Below are 21,535 nucleotides of genomic sequence, written 5' to 3' on the forward strand. Positions count from 1 at the left end.
TACATATTTATATTATTCATGCTATATACATATATGCGTACAGGAGTTTAATGGATCTTGACTAGTCGGTATGAGTTAATGAATCGAGATTTGTGTTGGTTAAAAGTAAAGGAGAAAAGAAAATCTTGTTAGTTAAAAATGCGCGTAATTATAATACTGGCTTTCTTGGATAAAAGTGGTGAATGGGAAATAATCAGAGATGGTAAAAATTTATGCAAAATACTTGAGAGTGTCCAAGTGGCCATTGCCTTGCCTTGCAACATTTTTGAAATACTTACCATGGAATAAATAATATGGCGATTTTTCTTCTGGAATATGATTAAAATCTTTATTTAAATAACTCAGGTAAGATTCATTAGTTTGATTTGAAAACGACCTAAAATATTGTCGGCAATATCAAACAAAAGACACTCAAAGCACGAACTAAATAAATAATTTATTTGCGTCCACAATATAAATAGTAGTAACCTTAAAACGCTAGCGAGTAAATTGGATAAACATTGCCACGACAAAAATGCTACGTTATTTATGTTTTATGTGGAACCGAGTGAAACGGGGCATTTGTCACGAGATATTTATTAACAATTGCTTTTAGTGTTGGAGCATTATTTCTAGTCTTGACTGATTACACGCTTCCTGCCTGTCTAATGTTGAATCAAAAGACCCGATGAGAGAGGCAATAAATAAGAGCGGGCGCATCGTCAACGAATTTTAATATTCAAAGACATTCCGTGAAGCGCAGATATTTTAATTGTGATGATTTGTTGTTTGTGCGGTTTGTGGGCGGGGCCTGTAGACAACGTGTCTCTGAGCTTTTGTTCAATGTTTATCCCGGTTTTGACGGCAACCGCGGTTGAGTTTCGCGGGGTTATAATTTTGAAAGTAAAGTCTTGGTTGTGGTGTAGGTATTTACCTACCTATAGCTATCCTGTATCCAAAATGTGTGTGAATACTGAGATTAGTTCAAACTTGCATTAATTATTAAGTGAACAGCTCTTTTGAATATTCTGCAGTCTGCTGTAATATTGTTGTAATGAGAATCCATACTAATATTATAAATGCGAAAGTAACTCTGTCTGTCTGTCTGTTACTCAATCACGCCTTAACTACTGAACCAATTTGCATGAAATTTGGTATAGAGATATTTTGATACCCGAGAAAGGACATAGGATAGGTTTTATCCCGGAAATCCTACGGGAACAGGTTTTTCTTTGAAAACGCGGGCGAAGCCGCGGGCGGAAAGCTAGTAATCTATATACCTAACTAAAACATCTTTATTAATCAAAACTAATATATTGCATCAAAACCTAGTAGACTTTCCTCATGTGAACTAATATCTACCCTCACAATTATTATTAGTGTAAAAAATTATTATTATTTAATACTTACCAATTGGTTTCTTTTAAAATGAACTTTTCAAAATTAAAATGATGACTGTGAACTTCATTCTGAGAGCATTGTTTTCCTTGTTTTAAAATTGAAAAAAAGATGTTTATGGTCGGTGTCACAACAAAATTATAGCTTTTTCAATGTTCCCGCGATTCCTGCGTCACGATAATCAACAACTACAAATCACAATTTCCCAAGCTACAATAGTTTAAACAAAAACAGTTGATAAACCGACGTAGCTAAGTCTCGGAATCAGCGGGCAAAAAGCGCGGCAAAGTTAAAGGGACGCGATGGCGGCTAATGACGACGATTAAAATTAATTTGCGCGGCCCTCTGCCAAATTAAATTCCTTCCCTCCCTTTTCTTCCCCTCGATTGATGTCTGATGAGCAATGGCCGTCTGTAATTGTCTCGAGGCCGTTTCTTGTCTCTGTTATATGTATCTATATTTCTGTGTTTCTTTATGGAGGAAGTTTGTAAGGTTGTTTTCATAGGTATAACTATATTGTTTAGAAAAAAGTTATTTCTAAGGTTTTAGTTTTAGGAAGATAAAAGTTTTTATTAACTCGGCTTATTTTGAATGTTTTTAATTGATGATATGGAAAATACAATCGTAATTCATATGTGTCATGCATGCGCATGTAGGACTAGGAAAGTATAAATTTTAGAAGCTCCTAATAATATAAAAAATGCAAAAGTTTGTAACAAGGTATGGATGTAACTTGTCAGTTTGTCACTATCACGCGAAAATCACTGAACAGAAATAGTAAAAAATGCTGTAGGTATATGTACTAAGGCACTAAGCGATAGTTCATATTCATTTAATAACAACTGTTATTTCTAAGTAATTGATCAGATTATAGGTACCGTGCATAAAAATGTGTACAATTCATTTACATTTTATTATGTTAATTAACAACCAAATCAGTACGATAATAAATGCATAGCATTAACAAGATATAAATAAATGTTGGAAATTAATTGGTGTTCAAACTCAAACTCAAACTCAAAACTCAAACTCAAACATTCATTTATTCAATTAGACTACTATTTAGTAGCACTTTCGAATCGTCATTACATAGTATTTTTAACATTTACCACCGATTCGGAAAGCAGTATCTATGGAGAAGAATCGGCAAGAAACTCCATAGTTGCTCTTTTAAATAATGTCAATAAATTTACATAATATGTAACTTATATCTAACTACATAATATGCCAAAGAACTGTCCTGTGGTTTTTACGCGACAACCCTCCATGGGTCTTTATCGTCCATATATTCCTGAATACTGTAGTACGCTCTCTGAACTAGTACATTTTTTATGTAAGTTTTAAATTTAGAACTACTAAACTCTTTAATATTGTGAGGAATTCTATTGTATAAGCGTATACCTTGACCCATAAATGAATTTTTAACTTTAGCTAATCGGAAAAATGGCATTTCAATTCTATTCTTGTTCCTTGTGCCATAATCGTGTCTATCTCCTACTCTTGTGTGTAAGTCAGAGCTTTTGTGTACATGCAAAATATTATTAAATATATACTGTGATGGTACAGTAAGGATACCAGTATTCTTAAAATGATCTCTTAGTGAGTCCCGAGCACGTAAATTATATATAGAGCGAATGGCTCTTTTCTGTAAGATAAATATAGTTTCTATATCTGCAGCCCTGCCCCACAGTAGAATTCCATAGGACATAATGCTATGAAAGTAGCTGAAATAAACCAATCTAGCCGTATCTTCATCGGTGAGATGCCTTATTTTTCGGACTGCATATGCAGCAGAACTGAGCTTACCTGCAGCGGTGTTGACATGGGCTCCCCACTGTAGTTTCTCGTCCAATGTTAACCCTAGAAATACAGTAGACTCAGTAGGATGCAATACCTCCCCGTTCAAGGTAATATCTCTGTTCAACTTTTTTACATTAGGAAGTAAAAATTCAACACAAGTGGTTTTTTTGGCATTTAATAATAAATTATTGGCAGTAAACCATTCAGATATGTGTAAAAGAGCACTGTTCACTTCGTCAACATTTGGGTCATGCCTATCCACATTAAAAATTAATGAGGTATCATCTGCAAACAGAACTATTTCACACCTATCCTGCAAATAATAGGGAAGATCATTGATATATACCAAGAACAAGAAGGGACCTAAAATTGACCCCTGTGGAACACCAATGTTAATTGACGCACCGCTAGAACGTTCTCCATTAACAACTACAGTCTGTATCCTATCATGCAGGTATGACGCTATGAGGTTCTGGGCTTTTCCTTTAATTCCATAGTGATTAAGTTTACGTAACAAAGTACAATGTTCAACGCAGTCAAATGCCTTGGAGAGGTCACAAAATATCCCTAGAGCATTTTTTGAGTTTTCCCATGCCTTATATATATGTGTTAGAAGTGCAACTCCAGCATCTGTGGTTGAGCGCCCCTTTGTGAAACCAAACTGTTTGGTGTGCAGTAAATTATTAGATGCAAAATGACTACTCAATTGGTTTAATATTAACTTCTCGAATACCTTACTTAATGTTGGTAAAATAGAGATAGGTCTATAATTGTTACAGTCTTCTTGATCGCCCTTCTTAAATAAAGGTATAACTTTACTAAGCTTTAGTAAATTAGGAAATGTACCATAGTCACAACACTTATTAAATATGGAAGCTAAATTTTTCGCAATATTTTCTATTATATTATTAACAAAATTTACGGACATTCCCCAAAGATCACAAGTATTTTTAAGATTAAGCGTCTTAAAGGCAGCAACAATATCATTAGCAGTTACGTGTCGTAATTCAAATAATGTACTGCACTCCGCAACATGGTCCCTCAAAAAGGTCTCTGCAAGTGCTGAAGACGAATTTAAACTATTAGTAATAGTAGCAGGGACACTACTGAAGAATTCTTCAAAAGCAAGCGCAACATCAGCACTTTTGTCAATAACCCTGTCATTATTTACAAGTTTTATGGTATTACTTGATTTGCTTTTACCCATTTCACCATTAATAATTGACCAAACTGTTTTAACTTTATTATCAGAGTCGCGTATTTTTTCTTTGATATACAAACGCTTTGCAGTGAAACAAACTTTTTTAAAAATTTTTGAGTAATTTCTAACATAACTAAGAAAAGATGGGTCTTTATTATATTGCTTCATACCATATAATTCATAAAGAATGTTCCTGCACCTATGTATACTAGCTGTCGCCCATTTACTAAATGGTAAATCCTTGGTAATATTTAAAGATTTAACTTTAAATATTTTTTCAAATTCTTTATGTACTAAATTAAAAAGATTTTTAAACATTTCACAAGGACTATTAGGATAGGATTGAACATTTAGTACGGGCAGGTTTTTATTAATATTATTCCTAAATTTATTAATGCCTTTTTTAGTTATAGGCCTAACATTAATCCTTTTAAATGTAGGTATGCAATCCCATTCAAAAACTACTTTCTGGCCACAGTGATCCGAAGTCAATGTATTGAGAATATTTTTCTCTAAACAGATGCAGCCACAGTATATATTATCAATACAAGTTGCAGAAGTATGACTGCATAAATTATGACTTTTAAATATTTGTGAATTACTGGTAGCGGCTTTGAGAAATATTTGGTAGAAAAGCTTTTTTAGTTCAACATCTTTAGGTATCTACTTAATATTATAAAGCTGAAGAGTCTGTTTGTTTATTTGATTGATTGTACACGCTAATCCCAGGACCTACTGGTCCGATTTAAAAAAATATTTCGGTCTTAGTTAGCCATTTATCGAGGAAAGCTATAGGTAGGCTACCTATATACTATATAGCATCACGCTAAGAACAACAGGAGCGGAGCACTGGGGGTAAATCCGCGGGGCACAGCTAGTGTATTATATCCTTGACAATATTTAATTCAAAACTATAACTATAACTATAACTTGTATAGCAAAGCTAGCTATATGATGTTGTGAGGCCTTATCAAATAAAGGGCTGCCTGACAAGGGTTGGGACTAAGGGTAAGGGCTCGGTATTGACAAATACCACAACACATGTCCCCTTTGTGAGGGTCCGACATACATGTATATGTATATATCATTATGTATCTGTGGGGGTGGTAGATTAATATGGGTGTTTGGGGAAAATTTGTAAATGGTGGACGGTAAAGGTTTTTCACAATTCCATTTATTAGTTTTTGCATTCGATTTTGACCCAATTTAAACGGACAGATATAATTCAAACTTATCAAGGATCAAACTCTACAATAATTTAATTAATTTATCTTAGTACATCGTGTTTTTTTTACTACTCCCAACCCCGTTAATAAACCCAGTTAATAAATAAAATATGTTCGCTATTAACTACAGAAAAGTTTGTTAGTTATGATAATTTTTTTCAATATTATCTATAATGTACATAACATGTTTAATTGGCAACCCTACAATAGAGTAGGTACCTACCTACCAATATATTAAGTAAGCTTATTACTTGTGACTGAGAAGTACTTCTAGATAGGTGTAATTAATTATAAAATATTAATGAGTTAATTAAAATTATATAAAAGATTCTTGTTGCATATACAGTAGCTGCAGTGCGCTGAGTGATTTATTCTTTTGGTTTTTTTTAATAGCTAGAAATAACATGTATAATTGTATATTATGTCTATTAAGAATGTTTCAGGGATGTCACAAATAAGTAATTTTACAAATAAATAAGTATTTATAGGTACTTAATACTACTTAACATATTATGTATCTATGTAGGTACTAGGTAATTATTCGTTTTGTCGTTTTATAAGTAGGTATTAATTAGGTTGATTAACGGCGGTGGATTTGAAGGAATTCAAAGTATGGAATACCGAACCTACATATTATTGAATCGAAAATGCAAATTCCACATATTTTTATGCATTCCAATGAGTGGACAATGTAAATACATTCTTAAAAAATTTATCGTATTTAAGCTATCGTGCCAAAACAACTAACACAATTTTGATGAACTTTATAACATACAAAGGACAAACAAAAGCCGAAAAAATAGACAGCCTTAAATAAGTTATAAACACCTGCTAATATATACTATGAATTGAGTTATTTACGCAGATAACTAGTGGCTATATCGCGTGTTTGCTCGCATTTCGGGCTCAGTACTGCGTCTAAAACTCTTGATTGATAGATGCGTGCGCACGGATGTCATGACTTGTATCAGTTAACTTGAAAATAATGTGAGTTTCTTTTCATATTTACGAGTTACGAGTGTGTCGCATATGAAATGGTGTATCTATTTAGCAGTCTAAATAAATAGGTATTTAAACTTTGCCTAAATTAGGATTTAGTTACCGTTACCAGACTGGGCGATAAAGTCTTGTCCATTATATTTGAGTACATTATTTATACAGTAGGTAGGTACTTGTTTGTGTACCTAACTGAGAGGTTAGATTTACAGAATATATTTAGAAGTTGTGAACTGGCTATCAATCTTATTTTGGCTTGCAATATAAAAAGTTCAAGAATCCGTTACCTGTGTAGTCAAATACCTAATGTGTTTGATCCTGTAGGTATATCCTCCTAAGTCCTAGCATCCTTTAAACAGAACAATTTGTCCGACATGATGAAGTCCCGACATTTTTCTCAGTACACTTGTATGATGACCGCATGTTCTTTGTAACACACAAATTAGATTTTCGTTTAAAATTTGGCGCCGAAACACACAAACGTCATTGTCAATGACAAAATTGACAGCAAAAAACAGTTACTATTGGTTAAGCCAATCAGAGAACAGATATTTCTTCTTTCGGGCAGTGTTCAAGATTGAAAATGGAGCACCAACGAACAGCAGGTAAACAAAAACTTGTTTTTTCGTGTTAAATGTTTATAAAATGTGTTAACTTTTTATTTATTATTGAGATATGGTTATGGTTTATAGGTAAATGTTATAGTTTTATCAAAACTTAATCGTCTGGATTGAATAATTAGCCAAATATCAGTATGTTCGTTTTAAAGTACTTTCGGTTTTAGCTATATAATTAGGCATATTCAATTTGTACGGGAAAAAGGATATTCGGCATTTATTTAGAGTAATACTATAAATGTAACTTTTGGATGTTTGGATGTTGTAACTCAATCACATTATAATTACTAAACGGATTTTGATGAAACTTTGTAGTATTATAGCTTATGTTTCTGAATACCACATAGGTTACTTTTTATCCCGGATTTCCTATAAAATTTCATTGATTTGTTTTTTTTCCTATTTAGGATTGACTGATGAACAATTGGAAACAATTTTAAACGAATCTGAATTTGAAGATGAGGATTCGGATACAGCCGAACCCTTCCCAGAAGATTTAGACCACCTTTGTAGTACAACGTCAGAATCTGAAGCCGAACCAGAAGCCACACCGCAACCAGTACAGATAGCAACTAGCCTGAGAAGAGTGCGTACTAGAGGTAGGTTTTAGGTATTTTAACAATTTATATTTTTGGTATGAATATTTCTTCGATGTCTTAAATATTTTTTTATTTTTATGCAGGTGGTTATCGTTCTCGAGGTAGAGTACTTACTCGAGGCGGCAGGGCCCAAAGATTTCCAGTTACTCCAGAAAATGAAGAACTTTGGGGGAGACGGAGTTTTACTAAGTCAATGCCACATTTGCAAGAGCCTTCTTATCCATCTAATAATGTAAATTCCGAAGATTTAATGAAATACCTTAACGAGTATATTGACGACAATTTGATCGATACCATTGTTCAAAAAACTAATCAGACTTCAATTGAAAAAACTGGAAGAAGTATTAATTTAACTAGGGAAGAATGCTATATTTATTTTGGGATAACATTACTTATGGCGTGCTTACCACTGTCTCAAATCAGAATTTACTGGAACCAAAAATATGCTTTACCTGTGATTACACAAGCCATGACGCGAGACAGATATTTTTTGTTGAGAAATTCAATGAAGGTAGTTTTTGATAATGACATAACTATGGATATGAGGAAACAGGACAAGCTTTGGAAAGTTCGTCCTCTATTAGATAGAATTCTCCAAGGCTGCAAAGCACAAGGGAGGCAGCAGAAAATTTCTATAGATGAAATGATCATTCCATTTACTGGGGCCTGTCCAATACGACAGTATTGCCCTGGCAAGCCCCATCCGACTGGTATGAAAGCTTTTGTTTTGGCCAATCCAAATGGTCTTGTTTGCGATTTAACTATTTACCAAGGAAAAGAGACTTTTGCATATGATAACCAATTTCATTTAGGTGAAAACGTTGTACTTAAACTTACTGAATCTTTAGTGCCTGGTCATTTGATTTATTTCGATAGATATTTTACTACGGTTAGATTGGCAGACGAACTTGCTAAAAGAGGCTTAAAATGTACTGGAACTATAATGAAAAATCGCGTGCCAAAAGAAGTAATCAATAAAATAGACGATGATAAAACTTTAATGAGGAAAGGAAGAGGGAGTTGTGACGTACTAGTCCGAAATGATGGGGAGGTGGCATTCACTAAATGGATGGACAATAAATCTGTGTTACTGCTGTCCACTATTCATGCTGCTGAAAATTTTGATGACTGTAGAAGATACAACAGATCAACAAAACAATACTTATTTGTTTCACGTCCCGAAGTTATAAAAGAGTATAATAGCAATATGGGCGGAGTAGATTTAACCGACAGATTAATAGCAGTATGCCCAAGTAGAGCACGAACTCGTAAATGGACCGTAAGGTTCATATCCCATTGCTTGGACTTATCTATCACGAATTCATGGATTAAATTTAAACAAGAACAGATAGAAAAAGGTATCCGTAGACATAAAATAGTACAACTTAGAGAGTTCAAAAGACTGATAGCAGAAAGACTAATAGAAGAGAATCTCTACAGAGAGGATGATTTGCTGGATGATAGTGGTGAACCGGAGGAAAGAAGAAACGTAAAAAAGAGGCGTCCGCCAATAGTGCCTTTGCCTTCTAAATTGAGACGAAAGCATGGCACTGATCATTTACCAGAAATGTTAACAACTCAGAGTCGTTGTAGAAATGAAGGATGTTCTAAAAAAACATCAGTAAAATGTTTAGGATGTAATCTGTCGCTTTGCTTAACAGCAAAACGAAATTGCTTTAAGCTATTTCATAATTCTGATTAAATTTTTTCTTTTTCTTTATAATTTTATTTTTTATTTTCTATTTTTGTATGGAGCTATTAATTATAACATTCCATAATTGGGTTATTAATATTAGCTTGTTCTTTTGTATGTTCCTTATTTTACTAAGAATTCTTATGACATTAACTTTGATAAATAATTCAGACTGATAGAAGTAAGACTTGAGTTTCGTGATTTTATAACTTGTTTTTACATTATAATAAAAAAGTTTAATAAAAGTTGATTATTTTGATTGCAAAAATGTGTTTTTAATTGGTATTATTTATAAAAAAAATCTCACTGTAAGTCCGAGATTCCTTTGTAACGGACATATTCTACCCCGGCATGTTATGTATTAAGACCCAATGGCCTATAAGACGAACAAATAGCACAGAATTATTTTTTATGCCAAAATGATCTTTATTTAAATGTCAATAATGTTTGTTCTAGCAAAAAAAATTGTATGAGCTTTAAGCTCTATTTCGAAGCACGCAAAGTCTCAGGACTTCAGCCACACCTCGAAATAGTTCTTTTTAAAGGACATGCGGACAAATTTACAATGTTAGAAAAAAAAATGTCGGGACTCAGGAGGTTATAGATTCGAAGAATTCGAAGAATCGGATTACCTATATTGTAGACATGTGAACCAAACTTCGTTATTATAAATGAATGAAGAAACACAATTCATATTTTTATTCATTGGTAGATAGCCTACTTACTTACCTACATAGGTTTAAAAATCTAGATATGCGCAACATGAAATCAACGGCGCTTGTTTGACTTGATCGTTATTCGTTATCTAACTTACCTATTCATCTTGAACAAGAAAGAGTTCTCAGCCTCAGGGTTTTATTTAATTAGATGGACGTACCTATGTGTAATTAGGTAAATATTCCTTTTGTATGATAGACCTAGGTCAATTTAAGTCATTACACTAATTAAATGTAATACATGGGTCGATCAACTTTTAATGGTCCGACGGTACACGCATCATGTCCCTGAACGATAATTAATAAACATGAAATCATAAAGAGTTAAATTGGTTTTAATTATATTCTTTTTAATATTTTCTAACATTATTGTAAACAAAATTTTAATTGTTTTATTAATTTGTGCGTAGTTTCATGGTTGTCCAGAGACTAAATGCAATTTTCCAGTACTATCACATTTGTCCCCAAGCTACAATGCATTAACAAACTTCGCATCACGAACACATACTATCACGACCATAAATACCAAATACACTTCTTTTTTCAGTTAATGATTATTGACATAAAAACATACAAATAATTTTTTTTTTATTGGATATAATACGATTTTCAGGCATTTTACTTTTGTCCCCATAAATCATCTACATGGCACAGGTCTCACAGACAACCGTAATTTAGTTATGAAAACAAAACACAGATGGCGCGGTAGATTCCTAAACAACAAGCTAAACACAATAATTAACTGTCGGGCTCAAACGCCATTTTGATTTGTATAAAATCACGGCAACAGTCGTCCGAGCAACGTTGGTGAGTGTGGGGTGGCTTTATTGTCAGTCCGTCAGACAACTGTGATTAAAACATAAGTACTTGATGCATTGTTATCAATTATACTACACGAGATGCGCTTTCGTCTATAATTTAGTGTGAGCTGAGATTAATATATAAAATAACAATAGTATTTGCTTGGCGGGTCAAAATTTTAAAAATGTCCCGCGGACAACCAGTCACTTGGCCAACCAAAGTGGTTGTACCATGGACAATTTGGTTGTCCCTAGGACAATAATTATATAAAACTTATACTTTAACAGTTAAATAGTTCATGTTTTGTCTATTACTCGGCTGTTTCGGGAACACATTTTTATTACGCAATTTTATGTCTAGTTTAATTGTAATTTTAACATTTCAAAAATCAAGACGACTAAGATGTCCCCATATGAAAATCACATTATACTTCATTCATTCAGTTATATCGAGAATCAATTCATTTTAATTAAGTAAAATCAATAATACGATACGTAACAAGCTCGCCTTAATAGTTTTTTTGTAAAAAATATCACTATTTCCGCTTTACTGAAACTTTTTTATATATGAAACATTGTTTGGTTGTTCAAAAGACATCATTCGTTTCAATTTTAATAAAAATATTTCGTATTTTGGGTGTAAATAGAACAAATATCAAAATATTATTTATTATTTAATATTAGAAGAATTTATTTTAATTCTGAAGGGAATTTAACATTTAAAAAAGTGCTATTGTGTAAGTTGTCCAAAGGACATTATTTCCCGTGAATAGATCGGTTCGTGAAGTTAAATCCACAAATGTATGTAATCAACATCACTGCTGCCTATATAATCTTAATCTACGAAGAATTATCTTCTAAATGAAATAGTAAAATGCTGAAAATTAAGTTAAAAAAAAAATACGAGAAAATTATGATCGGGACCTTTAAAAATTGATTGACCCACATAATATGTATTATCATCTTATTGTTACTTTAGCTAGGTAGACACAACCTAGGTAGGTACAACATGATAAAGCAAATGTTATTTTTATTTTAAGTCTCCTAAGGAAAAGTTGTATTAAAATCGAATCAGATTGTGATCCTTTATTTTGTAATCTAAGACCGTCAAAACAGCATTGCATCTTAATAATAATTGAATTTTTATCGTTTTTTACTTCAAAATGGGAATAATAATCATATATAACAGAAAATTAAGTTCATTTAAATAATAATTAAATAAGTAATAAAAATATCCATCAATATCTCAAAGAATTCGAAGAATTTTTATGTCCGAGCGTCCGATCCGACGGTGGATCGCCGGTACCAGGCTCTCAGAAACGTGAAGTAGTGGCGGGTGAGGTTTGTGCGGGCGGAGGGGCGCGGGGCCGGGCGGGGCGGGGCGAGTGGCAGCCAATCGCGGCGCGCTGACCAGTGCCCGCACCGGCCCGCGCGCCGCAGTCCCCCGCCTGCCGCGGGGGGAGCCGGTCGTCCACCGGCCACGGGGAGGGACGGTAAATCACGCATTGTCAATTACCCGCCACTGTCCACCACCCCCGTAATGAATGCGTCCATTGTCACGTAGTCTATTTCGATCGATAGATAAAAAGATGCCTCGTCGTCCGCCGCAAAAACGTCGAGACGTTTCATCGAACTTATTAAGATATTGATATTGGAATCTGATGGTAATTAGCACGCATTAAAACTTATGGTTTTGTTCTTGGGAAAAATATGAAAAACGTTGTTTATTATTTTAAACCCTCAACAATTAGAGATCAGTCTAAATATCGGAGTAGGAATTATAGCGTTGATTCTATGAAAAATGTGCTTCTATATTATCATTTAGGTAGGTACCTACTGTCAAAATAAAAATGGATACGGATTTCCAAAAAAAAAGCTTTCAACGCAAACACACGAATCGCAAGGCATATAGAAGCACATTGATAGAAATAGCGATTGCTGCACTGTTTATCTAGATACCTAAATTCGTGTTTGTTATTCGCATAATCGCATACCTAGACCTCGCTTTTCGCACGAATGTGAAGAAAACCAACTTAAAAAATGATGCCTATCATCGATAATTCAACAGTCAACACGTTACAGGCACCTATAGGTATTCCTGGAACTGTCGATAATGTTAGTTATATATACCTACCTATAGATATTCACAAATTAGATAGGTAGGTATGCGATTATAGAATACAGATGGCCTTAAAACTTTATGTTAAAAGCGCTCTTTGTACCTATTTTAATTTACGGAACTAGGGTTTTCATTAGGGATGTAACGATACCGATACCAATACCGATATATCGGCCGATATATCGGCAAGCCGATATATCGGTATCGCCGATAATAAATCAGCCGATACCGATATTTTTTTATTAAATTCTTTCTTTTCTTTTATGTTTTTGCATTGTATTCATTCATATTGTTTTATTTCTGTTTCTGTAATAGTGTTAAGGAAGAGCGGAACCTACTGACACAAGCATTTTATTTGCTTACTAGGAGTGCTCCAATCACAAATTTGTTTATGTAAAGGAAAGATATAAATAATTTTGAATATTTTTAATTTTTAACGTGATAACGTTTTTAAAATCGTTTTAGTCGGGTGACATGTTCATAAACTTGTGTCACACCAAAACCTCACGAGCGCGATCGCAGGTATAACGAGAGAGAGACGGACCGATCTCCCGTTTCATCTCGAGCGCTGCCACTGCATTATGTTATCACGTAAACATCTCGATCGTAAACCTACTTTACAAACAACCAATTTTTTTGATATCAAATAATTCAAAAACCCGCGCCCAATGAACGATGCGGGAGGCCGCCCGCGCGTGCGCACTTTGTTTTCTGAAAAAACTCTACCAATAGTAAACTTTTATTAGGTACTGATTGTATGTGTAAGTTTAACTGACTTCGTAAAATAATAATCTATACTTATAATAAATCTGTAGAGAGGCCAATTCTGTACATGAAATATATTTAAAAAAAAAACTATGAAGGGGTGATAAGGGATCGCTACTGATGCCAAAAATGCGATCAGTAAAATTTTTGTCTGTCTGTCTGTCTGTCTGTATATTCGTTATAGAAACAAAAACTACACGACGGATTTTAACCAAATTTGGCACAATTATTCTTCATACTCCTTCATTCTGATTGGTTGTAAGTATATGTCATATACTACACGCTTCTTGACTTATACGCCAGCTAGTGGCAAATATCATAATCAATTAGGATTATTTATTTTCAAATTTTCAAACGGATCAATTGTGAATAGTAAAAGAATCATGTAAATCGGTGTAGAAACACCAAAGTTATACATGAAATACGCTATAAGTCATCGCGCGTGAATACAGAATCATGCCATAAGGATTATTGAAGTAAAACTTCTTTAGGCGCGACTAGGGAGTAACTCAGATTTTTTTTCTGACGGAAGTAACGCTGTGTAGTTTCCGCCATTTAAAAATAATAATTCTGATTGGTTGTAAGTATATGTCATATACTACACGCTTCTTGACTTATACGCCAGCTAGTGGCAAATATCATAATCAATTAGGATTATTTATTTTCAAATTTTCAAACGGATCAATTGTGAATAGCAAAGTGAATGAAAAATTCAACAGTTTTAAAAACATTATTTTAAATTGCAAAATTTTTTGAAAATCTCTAAATATACTTGTTTATTTATTACTTTTAAAATAAGTAAATTAAAAAAAAAATTTCTGACAATTGCGACATTTTATAATATTCAATAACAAGGTTATATTGACATGTGCGTTTTACTTCAATCGCGCGTAAAGGTTACACGCACACACTTTTTTTTTGTGTATCAGTTGCCGCGTTCGACGCGCTTCACGGCGGAAGCTATAAAAAGGCGGCGGGTCTGCACCCGTTTCGCGTTGTCACGGCATGACGTGTGAACGGCTGAACCGATTTCGATAATTCTTTTCTATTATATTCCTTGAAGTACGAGGATGGTTCTTATGTAGAGAAAACGTAAATATCAGGGTTGTAACGGAGGCCTACTTAGCGGAGGCGGAGGCGGATGCGGAGGTGAATAGGTTCGCCTCCGCGGATGCGGAGGTTAACGGAGGCGGAGGCGGAGGTGAAATTTGTTGGGAAAATTTATACTAATTATCGTCTACTTCTACAAAGTACTGCCAAATTTCACTAGTTTTCGGCTTCATCACGTTATTTAAATAACAATAACTAATAATTACGCACAAAATTACTAAAAACAATCACGGCTCAATTGCAACTACGCGGTACCGAACGCTTTGACAAGTTGATTCCTGTTATTCATTTACTCACACTCCCACCACCCGCTTGGCCGTGTTCCCCGCGGCTTAAGAGTTAAGCAAACTCTCGAGTCTCGACCATTTCACTTGAAAACACGCAGCTGAGCGGCTGCGTCGCCTAGCGTCGCTCCTTGCGCGTTGTTTGTATCGTAAATGAACTTCCGATATGACTCCGCATAAATTTTGCGGAGGCGGATGCGGAGGCGGAGGTTAAATTCTTTGCGGAAGTTCCGCAGTAACGGAGGCGGAGGCGGAGTTCCGTTACAACCCTAGTAAATATGTACCACGGGCGAAGCCGGGGCGGACCGCTAGTACTAAAATAAATGGTTTTGTTGTTTTTTGATTTGGCATTTTTATTTAAAAGAATACGATTAACAGTTGTCTCTGTTAAATGTTGGTAACTTTTTATGCATAATTCACTATTTATTTTTCTACCAAGCAATCGATATCGGTATCGGTATCGGTATCGCCGATACATTACTACAAATATCGGTATCGGTATCGTATCGGCAAAATCATGTATCGTTACATCCCTAGTTTTCATATTTAAAACTAAGAATATTGGTCTATAATATTTTGCAACTCAACGTTTCTGCAATTTAAGGACGATTCAGTACCTACCTATCTAAGGAGCTACCTACTTGAAATATATTCCAATCTTAAGCAAGTAGGTATATAGGTAATGTTCGATTTATTAGGATCTATTATGTAAATTTTGTTATAGGTAGGTGTTCAACCCTTCTAGTAAGTAGGTATACCATTAAGTATCTATGTACTTAGTAGACTTATGAATCGGTAATGTGGCTAACTGAATAAAGTTATAATTATTGAGTCATAACAGAAATAATAGTCTGTTATAATAGCCCATTAATAAGCAGTCACGTATTATTATGAACGTAGGAAGTGATGAATGTATTCAAGGAATTTTTTTCGCGCCTAATATGATAAAGGAATGTCGTTTTTATTCGCTATGTAGATAGATATATAATTAGCAGACAAACCTCCAGCGATGTATGCTGCCCTGGTACTATAAATTCATTGACTTATGGCGACGAGCAATTTAGTGTTTAAAAAATAATTAATTATTTATGCGTACATATTTAATTGTAATATGTATAAATTTATTTTACTATGTATGTATTGAGCAGTATGTACAGTAGGTACGTATGTAATAACTTATTTATGGATAAAATTTTGCAAGATGTTGCAGTCAACTTTTTGATTGCAAGATCTAGCAAAATTTTATACCTACACGTAATAAAAGTTTTTTAGATTGTACGTATACCTATACAAAATACATGACTACCCACTCATTAGAAATTAGGAGCGTTATTTACTATGTATAATAGACCGGGTATCCGGCCGTCGCGTCACGTCGATGTGCAAATTCTAATTTCTAAATAGGTTTCGCAAAACATCTCAGCCTACCTAATATCACAGACTAATAATAATATACTACGTATACAACTAATATGTATAATATTTACCTAATGTATATTGCTCTAGTTAAAAATACTTTTATCATAAGGAATGTTCTTAATTCTTATAAAATACTACGTCCATTCCATATCGATTAAATCGTACATATCGAAAAATGACGACTATAATATTTGTATTAATCACGTGTATCAGTCGATCAGTTAACAGATGGGAATCGAACTGATAGCCCGAGCTCATTTATAACAATCAGCCGCCCGCCGCTCGCGAGACAATCCCATAAATCATAGCCGATCGCGAGGTGCCCACTGACATACATACAGCATACTCGACATCGTATTTAACATGTTTATTTGATTTAACAGAGCGGTCATTAATATTGGGATAATGGTGTTACTGGAGAAATATGTGTTTTAAAAGTACCTGCTTACAAATTTTTAAAATGTAGAGATCTCTTAAATATTTTTTAACTCTATATACTTGCTGTCGAGCTCGTAGGTTATATTAAACCTTCTTACGTAACAAACGTAAAGAAAATGATATGGGTTTGCAGAATGCAGTGGTTTTATGAGGTTAAAAATATGATTTTCTCTACAAAATAAAACCTCTATCAACTTGTGTCTCTACTTTTCTCTGAAATATGAGTAAAAAGTAAAAACTAAAATGCTACATTGAACTACCCACTGCTAAATTATATCCTATGCTATCCTATCCTACTTCCTACTAAATATATTAAAAATGCGAAAGTTAGTGAGGATGTGTGTGTGTTTGTTACTCTTTCACGCAAAAACTACTGAAGCGATTACAATGAAATTAAGCACACATATAGAGGATAACTTGGATTAACACATAGGATAGGTTTTATCCCGAAAATCCCACGGGAACGGGAAATATGCGGGTTTTTCTGACAAACGCGGGTGAAGTCGCGGGCGGATATAATTTAGCAGTGGCCTATAATTTAGATACCTATGAGCATATGGTATTGAGCAATGTGTAAAAAATAAACATAACATTGTAATGTTTTTTCTATATTAATCAATTCATTTTGTTTCACTATTTAAAAGAAATTAATAATATTTTTCCTTCGCAGGTCTTGAAGCACAGGTGCAGGACACGTCTAAAGACCTATATTGGTTCTAAGCGCGTGCGACTCGTTGCGACTGGCTGCGACTGGCTGCGACTGCGACGCGTCGCGGACGGAAACTCTTAAGGCTGTAAAAAGACATTAGTTTTAGGTCTAGTGATTTAGGCGCTCAACTGTGATCTCTCATTAGGTTTTTTTTATAAATAGCTGAATTTATAAAGGAATTTGCATACCTAGGTATGCCTGGGCGCTGTTTTTCTAACTATGCAGGTCCTTCCTCCATAAAATGGATTTTTATGAATATGCGAAAAATGGTCATGTGTTTCATTCGAAACTCCGAAAATTTAACTTTTAATCGTTTCGATAAATGCAAAACGTGAAGCTAAAACAAAAAGCCGACATGAATCATGTCACCATGTGTCCCTTATTCAAAACGTTATCATTTAAATGTGACACAATTATAATACAATAGCGACATCTGGTCGAGTGGTCAGTTGGGGTCAAACCGAATCAATGAATAATAAGTCGCAGGCTTGTCGCAGGTGATATTCCATGATTAATTACCTAAAGTTATTTTAATAATGTCTTCATTTTTACTCTTTTTGCGAGCGACCAGTAAGGAACGCATCTGTTCTATCAATTGGCAACGAATAAAATATATTAATTGTTCTGTTATATAGATGTTTGGTTTTTATTGAAATGTTTACATGTAAACACGCGTTGTAAATGAAGGCAAGACATTAGTGATTAAATGCGCTTTACAAGGCAAAAGTTATTATGCTTAAAATACATTATTTTATTATTTAACTTTAATTTTGAATGAAAAGTCACAAACTAAAGCTTTGTATAGGTTCGTTGCTTACTTTATTATATAGGTTCATTTCTAAATATAAGAGAGTAGAGTGAAATCGGGATCTCTACATTAAAAAATGTCTAATACTTTTGCATAAAACTTATACATATAGGTAATACGTGTACATACAAATCTTAGGCATTAGAGAACGTATATTTAAACTGAAATTTTTCTTTAAATAATCACGGTACTACATCCATAATAGGTAAATAAACCCACTTTAAACCGTTAAAAGTTCATTAATATCTAAGTTTTATACGGAACATTCATTTATCTACTTATATCCAGTTATTACTATCATTTATCTACTTATATCCAGTGATATATTTACTTATTATTTACCTAAATGAGAGATCACAGTCAGGCGCCATAGCTAGTGTAGGCATATGTAAATAGTGCATATTACCTGATATATTAAGTTAGTGTAGTGTACATAGTTAAGTGTAGCTAGAATATACGAGTAGCGAGACCGACGATATGACCATTTGTTACACGTTATTTAACTACTAGCTGTTCCGCGCGGTTTCACCCCCGTGGCTCCACCCCTGTTGGTCGTAGCGTGATGATATATAGCCTATAACCTTTCTCGATAAATGGACTATCTAACACCGAAAGAATTTTTCAAATCGGACCAGTAGTTCCCGAGATTAGCGCGTTCAAACAAACAAACAAACAAACTCTTCAGCTTTATAATATTAGTATAGATACTGTGTTATATTATAGTATTTTATACTATGGTTATATTGAATGGATTAGTTTCGACATAGTATAGGTACTGCAGTACAGCTAGATATCTATTTTCATTTTGTATAGGACTATTTCTTGAAGAAAGTAGTCTAGTCTGTAGGTACTAACCTAACGCTGACATCTATGTTTTTCTATTGTTACATACAACATAATTGTGTTTTCAATTGATTTGTCATGATTTTTATCTCATAAACTTACATTATAATATGTATTATGTCAGTATTTCACATTATTATGTACTTATTCATGTAAAATGTAATTTAAGTTGATGGATAAATGATTCTACAATACCTCAAACAAATACTGTGTAGCTTTTTTTGATGTCGGAAGTTAAAAAGAACACACTCATATTTTCACATTCACTGCCACTTATCAATATCAATAGTTGAATAACGTAACCGCATTGGATACTCCATGTATAATATAATGAATGTGCAATAACGAAAGCTACCGCGAATGTAAATACGGAATCCTTACCGCGTCGGGTCTCGCAGCTCTGCGCTCGTTTATACAATTGTATCTAATTGCTTGATTGGGCAAATTATTTTTTTGTTTTTTATAATCGTAAAATTAAAACTTGTTTGATTTAATTTCTAATTTCGATTCGGGATTTGAAAAATAAGAACAAAAAAATTTTCCACTATCATATTACCTCATTCAATATTAAGTTTATTTTAATTAAATTGTAAATTCATTATATCTAAATATCTTTAGACAAAAAAAAATATTTGCCTAATTAAACAATAAAAATTAGCAAGAAAAATGTATTAATAATAAAATCGACCAGAATTTGTTTCTATATAGATTTTAGTAACTAAATGTGTATATTTATCAATTTATAAAACTATGGATTTAATATGAAAATAAATAATTGGTGGCATGTAATTGTTGGAATTTGTTTATTTTATTGTATTTTATTGGTTATTAATTTATCATCAGAATTAAATAAATATTTTGCTTCTCATAAGAATCTAGTTTTTTTAGTAGGTAAAGTCTTAAATAATTTTAAAATGTTTTTAAACTTGAATCATATAAAACGCGAAATATTTATTTAATGATGATAATAAATAATTATCATTGGTTAGATATTCTAAATTATGGGGGGTGTTAGTTATTTAAAGGCCCTTAGAAATAACGCCCCTTTCTAATTTATAATTTTATTTGATCATTATTTAACATTACAATTACAATGCTGATCATATACGTGAAATAATAATGTAAACAGCTTATTATATATTTATATAATATAATCATATCCATTTGTAATTGAATAATAACCACAAAAAGTATAATTAAATATTATGTAATTGATATTATATTTATGTTCAACTTTCAGATTTCTCATGTAATTGGGACATTAATTAAATAATTATCATGCCACTTAATTCATAATTATTAATTATGTAAATCAACAATAATGTAAAATTACCAAAAATGCAAAAAGCCTTGTGTCCTTATATAAAAAGATTCGTTTACTTACTTTGATTTGGTTAATTTTCACATTTTTTACAACAATTGTATGTAAGTAAGCGAATCTATTTGATATATTCTAGGAAATATATATAAATATCTAGAAAAATCTATAGTTTTATCACAGCTTCAATTGTAAATGACCGTATTGTAAAGGCGTGTTCACACTGCGAGTTATCGTGTAGGTAGTGTGAAGGCGTCCTAATTATGATGTATCTATATGAATATTGTTACAGCTTAAATCGAGCGGGCTCAATAAATATAATATACAAAATCGAATGGTTGTTTTAATGTTATTTCTTAAATGTAGGTATATTTTATATGAAACAATAAATTAGTAGTAAGTGCTATTTATATCCATTTTCTGAATTTTCATCCAAAAGTTATTCAATGGATGTTTGAAATAACAAAGGAGAGATACTACTATACTAGAAGGAGGAAACAATTTCCGATTAGTTTTATTTGATTGTGTAATGTGTCTTCAAGAAAATAAAGAAAGAATAGGTACCTTAGGCTATATAAAAAACGTCATTATCTTCTTGTAGTAGCAATTCGTCTACATTTAAGAACACAATTATTTTGGAGTTATAAGACAAGCTTTCAGAAAATCATTACAAATCTGATATCCTACGTTATAAATG

At 33.1% G+C, this 21,535-nt stretch overlaps 1 protein-coding gene across 2 annotated transcripts in view; it reads left to right on the forward strand.

The window, feature by feature from the left end:
- vg (transcription factor vestigial) overlaps positions 1-18,807 on the forward strand; it is a 52,553-nt gene extending 33,746 nt beyond the window's left edge. For both annotated transcript variants that reach the window (XM_090107417.1, XM_090107418.1), the window contains exon 7: positions 17,831-18,807. In XM_090107417.1, the coding sequence (XP_089963543.1) occupies positions 17,831-17,880 (50 nt within the window). In that variant the 3' untranslated portion in view covers positions 17,881-18,807. The remainder of the gene's footprint in view (positions 1-17,830) is intronic.
- The last annotated feature ends 2,728 nt before the right edge of the window (positions 18,808-21,535 follow it).

This window comes from Colias eurytheme, chromosome 11, assembly GCF_061535395.1.
Source record: "Colias eurytheme isolate Ceu_HAF_F1 chromosome 11, ilColEury1 Martin Lab GWU primary, whole genome shotgun sequence".
NCBI lineage: Eukaryota > Metazoa > Arthropoda > Insecta > Lepidoptera > Pieridae > Colias > Colias eurytheme.